The sequence below is a fragment of the Episyrphus balteatus genome, chromosome 4 (assembly GCF_945859705.1).
Source record: "Episyrphus balteatus chromosome 4, idEpiBalt1.1, whole genome shotgun sequence".
Classification (NCBI taxonomy): domain Eukaryota; kingdom Metazoa; phylum Arthropoda; class Insecta; order Diptera; family Syrphidae; genus Episyrphus; species Episyrphus balteatus.
The window spans coordinates 22,940,619-22,951,600 of record NC_079137.1 but is presented as its reverse complement, the minus strand read 5'-3'; the positions used below and the strand labels follow the sequence as shown (position 1 = coordinate 22,951,600).

At 30.1% G+C, this 10,982-nt stretch overlaps 1 protein-coding gene across 1 annotated transcript in view; it reads right to left on the bottom strand.

Annotated features, from left to right (window-relative positions):
* Positions 1 to 1,570: 1,570 nt before the first annotated feature.
* Positions 1,571 to 10,982, bottom strand: part of LOC129919157 (1-phosphatidylinositol 4,5-bisphosphate phosphodiesterase) — a 360,368-nt gene continuing 350,956 nt past the window's right edge. The window contains exon 17 of the mRNA XM_056000005.1: positions 1,571 to 1,891. Coding sequence (XP_055855980.1) covers positions 1,823 to 1,891 — 69 coding nt within the window. The 3' untranslated portion in view covers positions 1,571 to 1,822. The remainder of the gene's footprint in view (positions 1,892 to 10,982) is intronic.

Below are 10,982 nucleotides of genomic sequence, written 5' to 3'. Positions count from 1 at the left end.
ATATTTATTTTATTAACGTAACGGACTTACCGCGATTTTTTCTAATTCAAATTAATTGAATATTTATTCCCGACGTTTCGACAAGATTCTACTTGTCGTGGTCACGACAAGTGGAATCTTGTCGAAACGTCTTGAATAAATATTCAATTAATTTGAATTAGAAAAAATCGCGGTAAGTCCGTGGTCACGACAAGTGGAATCTTGTCGAAACGTCGGGAATAAATATTCAATTAATTTGAATTAGAAAAAATCGCGGTAAGTCCGTTACGTTAATAAAATAAATTTGTTTATTATTTTCTTTTTTTAATATTTTGATTAAAACGCAGATGAAAATCCATGAAAGGAATTAAAAAAGTTAGTTTAATTTGTAAGTCAGTAATAAAATTCCACTTTGCAGTAAATTCAAATATTAAATTAAGAAAGTGTAATATTATATTGTTTTATTTCAAAGCGCAAAATAATTCATAAATATTTGATTGCTTTACTTACAAGTTAATCGGTGTGTTTTCTTCTGTATACATTACATAATTTATTTAGACTATATTTTTTACTAAATAAATGTTTACTTGATACAAAAATATGTAATTAAATTAAATATGCTATGCATTTTCTGATAGTTTAATTTTTTAAATAACAAACTTCATTTTGACTTTATATATTTTTAGATTTTAGTACAATTAAATAAGGAGAAAATTCGAGCGTAAATCAAAAATATTATTGACAGTATTTTCTTTGCATTTTATTGCTTCTGGAAATCTAGATCTTAAGATTAAAACTGATGTTTGGTCGAGCAAAAAATATTGACGTTCAAATTTTGTACCTTTATGTGAGCTTTACACTTCCAAGAACCAGCACAAGAAGGTAGAGGGCGAAAAAGTTTCCTAAATTCAGGATTTTGTAGTTTTCTATCATAAGTTCTATGTTGGAAAGATCACAAAATTTTATAAAAAAAAGGCGCTTAATAATTCCGTACTTCCTGAAATAATTTTGTTTTCTGTTGGTCGGAGATAAAAGTGTGTACTCAACAAATATATATATTAAAATTTAAAAGGTTTTGTGTTTTTGGTAACAAAAATCGTGCAGAATCAGAAGTCAGTCCTTGTAAGTTTTGATTTTGCTGACCGTCTATCTTCTTTCGTAAATACTTAAATAATTCGTACCTTGAATTTTAAAGTTCAAGTGACCTCAACTCCAAAGCGTTTTGTTTATTATTTTTGTGATTTTTTCTTCGTTATTAATTCGTACCTTGAACATGAAATGTACATAATTTTCTTTATACATTTTTGACATGTGTTTATCCTCTATGAGGTTATATGGAGGGATCCTTAAATAAGAACTACTGAACATGAAATGTTAAAAATTTGAACGTTTTTTTCAAATACCTATGAATTGAAATAAATAAATTTAATAAAATTGAGACGGGAAATTCAGAATACATCAATTTCTGTTTTTATACCTCAGACTTACACAGACTTATAATAAATATGCAAATAAGATCCTGTTCATAATTTTTATTATGTGAAAATGTTATTTGAGTGTACTATTAAACGAATAAGAAAACAAATCGCAGTTCACATTGATGTATCACATTTATTTAATCAATTACTAGAATGATGTTGCCCAAATAACTGTTGTCACAGAAAGTAGGTATAGGTATACGATATCTTAAGTAATGGTTGGAAATATAAACATTAATACATTTAATTGTATCACTTTTCTTTACAGAAATTAAACTCATGTTTCAATTACAATTTTTATTTATTTTGTATTCTTGTTTAATTTATTAATTTTTATTAATAAATTTATTTATTTTTATTTTAATCTAAGCGAAAAATTCCGACTTTCCTTGAATTTTGTAAGCTTCTTCCTCCATTTTGTACATATCAAGCAGCTGCATCGATATTGATTTTCATTTTAATAATTTTTTCAAAAAAGGTTTTGGGAAAGTTTAAAAAAAGGGGAAATAAGGTTCATCTAACTAACAGTAATGGTTGTCTAAAATGATGTGAACTATCCACTGATCTCTTTAAAACACTGGATAGTGGATTCATATAAAAATGTTGACTCTAATTGAAGCTTTAATAAGCTTCATTTGTAACAAACAAACAAACAAACAAACAAACAAACAAACAAACAAACAAACAAACAAACAAACAAACAAACAAACAAACAAACAAACAAACAAACAAACAAACAAACAAACAAACAAACAAACAAACAAACAAACAAACAAACAAACAAACAAACAAACAAACAAACAAACAAACAAACAAACAAACAAACAAACAAACAAACAAACAAACAAACAAACAAACAAACAAACAAACAAACAAACAAACAAACAAACAAACAAACAAACAAACAAACAAACAAACAAACAAACAAACAAACAAACAAACAAACAAACAAACAAACAAACAAACAAACAAACAAACAAACAAACAAACAAACAAACAAACAAACAAACAAACAAACAAACAAACAAACAAACAAACAAACAAACAAACAAACAAACAAACAAACAAACAAACAAACAAACAAACAAACAAACAAACAAACAAACAAACAAACAAACAAACAAACAAACAAACAAACAAACAAACAAACAAACAAACAAACAAACAAACAAACAAACAAACAAACAAACAAACAAACAAACAAACAAACAAACAAACAAACAAACAAACAAACAAACAAACAAACAAACAAACAAACAAACAAACAAACAAACAAACAAACAAACAAACAAACAAACAAACAAACAAACAAACAAACAAACAAACAAACAAACAAACAAACAAACAAACAAACAAACAAACAAACAAACAAACAAACAAACAAACAAACAAACAAACAAACAAACAAACAAACAAACAAACAAACAAACAAACAAACAAACAAACAAACAACAAACAAACAAACAAACAAACAAACAAACAAACAAACAAACAAACAAACAAACAAACAAACAAACAAACAAACAAACAAACAAACAAACAAACAAACAAACAAACAAACAAACAAACAAACAAACAAACAAACAAACAAACAAACAAACAAACAAACAAACAAACAAACAAACAAACAAACAAACAAACAAACAAACAAACAAACAAACAAACAAACAAACAAACAAACAAACAAACAAACAAACAAACAAACAAACAAACAAACAAACAAACAAACAAACAAACAAACAAACAAACAAACAAACAAACAAACAAACAAACAAACAAACAAACAAACAAACAACAAACAAACAAACAAACAAACAAACAAACAAACAAACAAACAAACAAACAAACAAACAAACAAACAAACAAACAAACAAACAAACAAACAAACAAACAAACAAACAAACAAACAAACAAACAAACAAACAAACAAACAAACAAACAAACAAACAAACAAACAAACAAACAAACAAACAAACAAACAAACAAACAAACAAACAAACAAACAAACAAACAAACAAACAAACAAACAAACAAACAAACAAACAAACAAACAAACAAACAAACAAACAAACAAACAAACAAACAAACAAACAAACAAACAAACAAACAAACAAACAAACAAACAAACAAACAAACAAACAAACAAACAAACAAACAAACAAACAAACAAACAAACAAACAAACAAACAAACAAACAAACAAACAAACAAACAAACAAACAAACAAACAAACAAACAAACAAACAAACAAACAAACAAACAAACAAACAAACAAACAAACAAACAAACAAACAAACAAACAAACAAACAAACAAACAAACAAACAAACAAACAAACAAACAAACAAACAAACAAACAAACAAACAAACAAACAAACAAACAAACAAACAAACAAACAAACAAACAAACAAACAAACAAACAAACAAACAAACAAACAAACAAACAAACAAACAAACAAACAAACAAACAAACAAACAAACAAACAAACAAACAAACAAACAAACAAACAAACAAACAAACAAACAAACAAACAAACAAACAAACAAACAAACAAACAAACAAACAAACAAACAAACAAACAAACAAACAAACAAACAAACAAACAAACAAACAAACAAACAAACAAACAAACAAACAAACAAACAAACAAACAAACAAACAAACAAACAAACAAACAAACAAACAAACAAACAAACAAACAAACAAACAAACAAACAAACAAACAAACAAACAAACAAACAAACAAACAAACAAACAAACAAACAAACAAACAAACAAACAAACAAACAAACAAACAAACAAACAAACAAACAAACAAACAAACAAACAAACAAACAAACAAACAAACAAACAAACAAACAAACAAACAAACAAACAAACAAACAAACAAACAAACAAACAAACAAACAAACAAACAAACAAACAAACAAACAAACAAACAAACAAACAAACAAACAAACAAACAAACAAACAAACAAACAAACAAACAAACAAACAAACAAACAAACAAACAAACAAAAAAACAAACAAACAAACAAACAAACAAACAAACAAACAAACAAACAAACAAACAAACAAACAAACAAACAAACAAACAAACAAACAAACAAACAAACAAACAAACAAACAAACAAACAAACAAACAAACAAACAAACAAACAAACAAACAAACAAACAAACAAACAAACAAACAAACAAACAAACAAACAAACAAACAAACAAACAAACAAACAAACAAACAAACAAACAAACAAACAAACAAACAAACAAACAAACAAACAAACAAACAAACAAACAAACAAACAAACAAACAAACAAACAAACAAACAAACAAACAAACAAACAAACAAACAAACAAACAAACAAACAAACAAACAAACAAACAAACAAACAAACAAACAAACAAACAAACAAACAAACAAACAAACAAACAAACAAACAAACAAACAAACAAACAAACAAACAAACAAACAAACAAACAAACAAACAAACAAACAAACAAACAAACAAACAAACAAACAAACAAACAAACAAACAAACAAACAAACAAACAAACAAACAAACAAACAAACAAACAAACAAACAAACAAACAAACAAACAAACAAACAAACAAACAAACAAACAAACAAACAAACAAACAAACAAACAAACAAACAAACAAACAAACAAACAAACAAACAAACAAACAAACAAACAAACAAACAAACAAACAAACAAACAAACAAACAAACAAACAAACAAACAGACAGACAGACAGACAGACAGACAGACAGACAGACAGACAGACAGACAGACAGACAGACAGACAGACAGACAGACAGACAGACAGACAGACAGACAGACAGACAGACAGACAGACAGACAGACAGACAGACAGACAGACAGACAGACAGACAGACAGACAGACAGACAGACAGACAGACAGACAGACAGACAGACAGACAGACAGACAGACAGACAGACAGACAGACAGACAGACAGACAGACAGACAGACAGACAGACCGACAGACAGACAGACAGACAGACAGACAGACAGACAGACAGACAGACAGACAGACAGACAGACAGACAGACAGACAGACAGACAGACAGACAGACAGACAGACAGACAGACAGACAGACAGACAGACAGACAGACAGACAGACAGACAGACAGACAGACAGACAGACAGACAGACAGACAGACAGACAGACAGACAGACAGACAGACAGACAGACAGACAGACAGACAGACAGACAGACAGACAGACAGACAGACAGACAGACAGACAGACAGACAGACAGACAGACAGACAGACAGACAGACAGACAGACAGACAGACAGACAGACAGACAGACAGACAGACAGACAGACAGACAGACAGACAGACAGACAGACAGACAGACAGACAGACAGACAGACAGACAGACAGACAGACAGACAGACAGACAGACAGACAGACAGACAGACAGACAGACAGACAGACAGACAGACAGACAGACAGACAGACAGACAGACAGACAGACAGACAGACAGACAGACAGACAGACAGACAGACAGACAGACAGACAGACAGACAGACAGACAGACAGACAGACAGACAGACAGACAGACAGACAGACAGACAGACAGACAGACAGACAGACAGACAGACAGACAGACAGACAGACAGACAGACAGACAGACAGACAGACAGACAGACAGACAGACAGACAGACAGACAGACAGACAGACAGACAGACAGACAGACAGACAGACAGACAGACAGACAGACAGACAGACAGACAGACAGACAGACAGACAGACAGACAGACAGACAGACAGACAGACAGACAGACAGACAGACAGACAGACAGACAGACAGACAGACAGACAGACAGACAGACAGACAGACAGACAGACAGACAGACAGACAGACAGACAGACAGACAGACAGACAGACAGACAGACAGACAGACAGACAGACAGACAGACAGACAGACAGACAGACAGACAAACAAACAAACAAACAGACAAACAAACAAACAAACAAACAAACAAACAAACCCACTTCCAACTATCGTATCGAACTGAAACACATGTGTAGAGATCGATTTTTTTTTGTTGAGATTTTTTCCTGGAGATTTGGTCTATACCCAGGTTTGTCTTGGGGATTTTGGCTTTGGAGATTTTCTCTTTGGGATTATGGGTTTTGGTCATTCATCACCAACCCATTTTAGTCTACTTCCAACTATCGTATCGAACTGAAACTTTGAACATATGTGTAGTTCGAATGAAAACACAATATTTTGGTGGTCTGGACCCTGGGGAGGGGCATTATGCGATCGAAACACCCCAAATCAATTTTAGTCTACTTCCAATTATCGTATCGAACTGAAACTTTGTACATACATATACCTATGTAGCTCGGATGACAACACAATATTTTGGTGGTCTGGATCCTGAAAAGAGGAATTGGGGCGTCGAAAAACCCCAAATCAATTTTAGCCTACTTCCAATTATCGTATCGAACTAAAACTTTGTATATATATGAAGTTAAGATGATAATACAATATTTTAGTGGTTCGGACTCTGAGAAGGTGCATTTGGGGGTCGAAACACCCCAAATCAATTTTAGTTTACTTTCAATATTATCTTATCGAACTGAAACCTTGTACATATATGTAGTTCGGATGACAACACAATATTTTAGTAGTCCGGATCTTGGGGAGGGGCTTTAGGGTCTAATACAACCCAAGTCGAATCGATCCTTCTTTCAATCATGATAAGACTTAAAAGTAAAAAATAAAATATATAGTTTAAAAAACTAAAAATACGCATTTATCACGCACTTATTGATTTATTGGAAATAGTTGGATCAAAAAGCTTAGAGCGCTTTGTTCAAATTTTATAAAAGTATACCAACAAAAATGCACTCTACCCTTTTTGATTTAACTATTTGCAATACCTAATTCAATTAAATTATTTTATAGGCGTGACAAAAGCGTATTTTCGTTTGAGAAAAGTGAATACTGCGCGGAGTACCACATCTTTTGTGTTATTTGTCCATGTCTATGGCAAGATCAGTGACTCTGTCTCACTTTTTCTAGGACAGGAGTCAAGAAAACTGTTATAAATTGAATAACATTCACTATCCAGTGTATATTATAGAGATCAGTGTAACTATCGAATGAAAACTATCGACTATAATAATGCTTAGATTTTATTGAACTACAGACGACTTCGCTTAACTGGAAAACTAAAATTGCAGAAAATTTGTTTCACTTAAGCTGAGTTTTCAGCTAAACGAACTTCGTATAACTGAAACTAGTTTTACATAAGCGGAGTTACACAAAAAAAAAGCAAAAACAAATTTATTTAGGTATGTTCGACATGTATTATATATTTCAATTATTTTCAATTATTCATAAGACAATTTTTACATAATGTGTACCTACACGTGCATTTCCCCAGCCCGGACCTATCGCAAAATTAAAAAAAAAGTATGCAAAAGTTTTGTACAAGTTTTGTACAGTTTTGTACAACCAAAGCCGAGTTTTGTACAAGCTTACAACAAAAGTTATAGCCAATTGAAAGTACCGGGCTGTGGAAACGTTTCCCCAGCCCGGACATTTTTCAAAACTAAAAAAAATTTAAAAAAAAGTATGCAAAAGTTTTGTACAAGTTTTGTACAGTTTTGTACAACCAAAGCCGAGTTTTGTACAAGCTTCCAACGAAAGTTATAGCTTATTGAAAGTACCGGGCTGGGGAAACGTTTCCCCAGCCCGGAAATTTTTTAAATTCTATCAAAATTAAAAAAAAAAAATTCTTAAATTATCTACGAGTTTTGTACAGTTTTGTACAACAAAAACCGAGTTTTGTACAAGCTTAGCTTAATAATTAGAGTAGATTTTAGTTTACACTGGGTACATGCGTACCCAACCAGCTATATCCAAAACTAACAAAATTTAAATGCAAATTCCATCTAAGAGTAATGTACAGTTTTGTACAGATAAAATGGTACATCTAATTTAATTGCTGATGTTAATAAAAGTCGATACAAATTCATTCTTAAATAATAACAAAAATCTACATAGTATGTGTCCTTGAAACCTATTTAGAATATTACATACAGTTTTCCCAAAAGTATACTACTAATTCATAACTTATGAATAAATCTCCCTGAGGTATGCAACGCATTTTTTTTAATAAATCTCCCAAAATATGCAAACATTTCCAAGGCGGAAATAACTTCCAAATGTACATATATGCAAGTTATTTAAAATTTTAAAGTTTGAAGTATGTAGTAAGAAACAAGGAGCAGATAAATGAGTCAACTACCATTTTGGTTTTTTTTTTTCAAACAAATAACGTTAAGTGAATTAATAACGTACAAAAATAAGTGAAAGATTCAAACGTGAACATTTTAGGAAGGTTTTTCAGACTGGAAAACATACAAAAAGGATGCAGAAAATTAAGATTTTTGTTTTGAAAATAATTTGTATTTTTTTTTTTACAAAATAGAAAAAAAATATTTTACTTATTGTCCTTTTTCAAACATTTTAGTCAATACATCTTTTGCAAGTCCAAATAAAACTGTATGAACAAAACCGACAGCAAATTCAAATAATTTTTAAATTTAAAAAAAAACCAACTACATATATTTATACACTGAAGGAAAAAACAACTTAAAATCAACGAAAACCACGTTGATTCAACTGTTTTTCGGAATCAAAGTAGAACATCGTTAATTTAAAGGTGATGTTTACCGTTCTAAAACATGTTAAAATCAAAAATGTTTTAACTAGAGCCTACTATTGTAAGGTACACATGCTACACATGTATTTAAATTATTCGTGACGAAGCAGTAGTCCATTGAAATGTTATATTAACCTTCTATTTTGGGTAGGACAAGATTTTTTTGTTTTGATCTGTAGGGGAGGTTAATGTGAGTATACAATCCAGTTTTCGGGGTTGAAAGCCCCCCCATTTGGCCTCCATCTTGGAAAAAGGGATGTAAACTGTTTTTTTTTATCGATATCTTGCGAATCGTAAGTCCCACAAAAAAAGTGTCTGAAGCGATTTTGTAGATAATTTATTTTTCTACAATTGTGATTAAGGTACTTTTTTCTGTAAAATTGAAAATAAAAAAGTTATACTTGAAAATAGATGTACATTTTCAAGAAAAAATTCTTTGAAGGGCCATACCTAGCTTTTTTCTACAACTTTTATTGAAAAAATACTCATGACAGTTCATGATCATTTAATTTCCAACAATTTGCTGTGCTTATTTTGAAGATTTCGTTTATATAAAGCTGATGTAATTGTTTTACAAAAAAAGGTAACAATTTATTTTTGTGCTTTTATGTTTATTTAATTTTTTTTTTTTACTTCAATACAAGCTGATTCAGAAGGATAAGTAAGTTGGGCTAAAACAAGAAAAAAATCATAAAGTATAGGTGGTCCACTCCCTACCGTTTAGTCAGGAGGGCAATTTTCTAAAAACAAATTGTCTAACTTTTGAAAAAAATTTACTAAAAATCAACTGTACACCTATTTTAACGTGTTATATTTTTTTGTAAAGCCAAAATTCTTTTTTTTTAATACTATTTTTAAATAAACCTGTTTCATAGAATAGCTTTTGAAAAAATAATTTTCAAAATAAAAACTTTTACAAAAAATACGAAAAAAATATTTCGAATTTTTCAAAATTTGATATAATTAAGTATTAGTATAGTTTTCAAAATTCAATGCTGTTACCTATATGTTTTTAAACAAAAACAGAAAACCGGATGCAAAAAAGTCTTGTCGTTTTCGAGAAATTAAAAAGAAAACAAAACTACTTTTTTCTAAGAACCCCCATTATAGTTTGTTTTAGCCCAACTTACATATCCTTCTGAATCAGCTTGTATTGAAGTAAAATAAAATTAAATAAACATAAAAGCACAAAAATAAATTGTTACCTTTTTTTGTAAAACAATTACAGCAGCTTTATATAAACAAAATCTTCAAAATAAGCACAGCAAATTGTTGGAAATTAAATGATCTTTAAAAACTGTCATGAGTATTTTTTCAATAAAAGTTGTAGAAAAAAGCTAGGTATGGCCCTTCAAAGAATTTTTTCTTGAAAATGTACATCTATTTTCAAGTATAACTTTTTTATTTTCAATTTTACAGAAAAAAGTACCTTAATCACAATTGTAGAAAAATAAATTATCTACAAAATCGCTTCAGACACTTTTTTTGTGGGACTTACGATTCGCAAGATATCGATAAAAAAAAAACAGTTTACATCCCTTTTTCCAAGATGGAGGCCAAATGGGGGGGCTTTCAACCCCGAAAACTGGATTGTATACTCACATTAACCTCCCCTACAGATCAAAACAAAAAAATCTTGTCCTACCCAAAATGCAAGGTTAATATAACATTTCAATGGACTACTGCTTCGTCACGAATAATTTAAATACATGTGAAGCATGTGTACCTTACAATAGTAGGCTCTAGTTAAAACATTTTTGATTTTAACATGTTTTAGAACGGTAAACACCTTTAAATTAACGATGT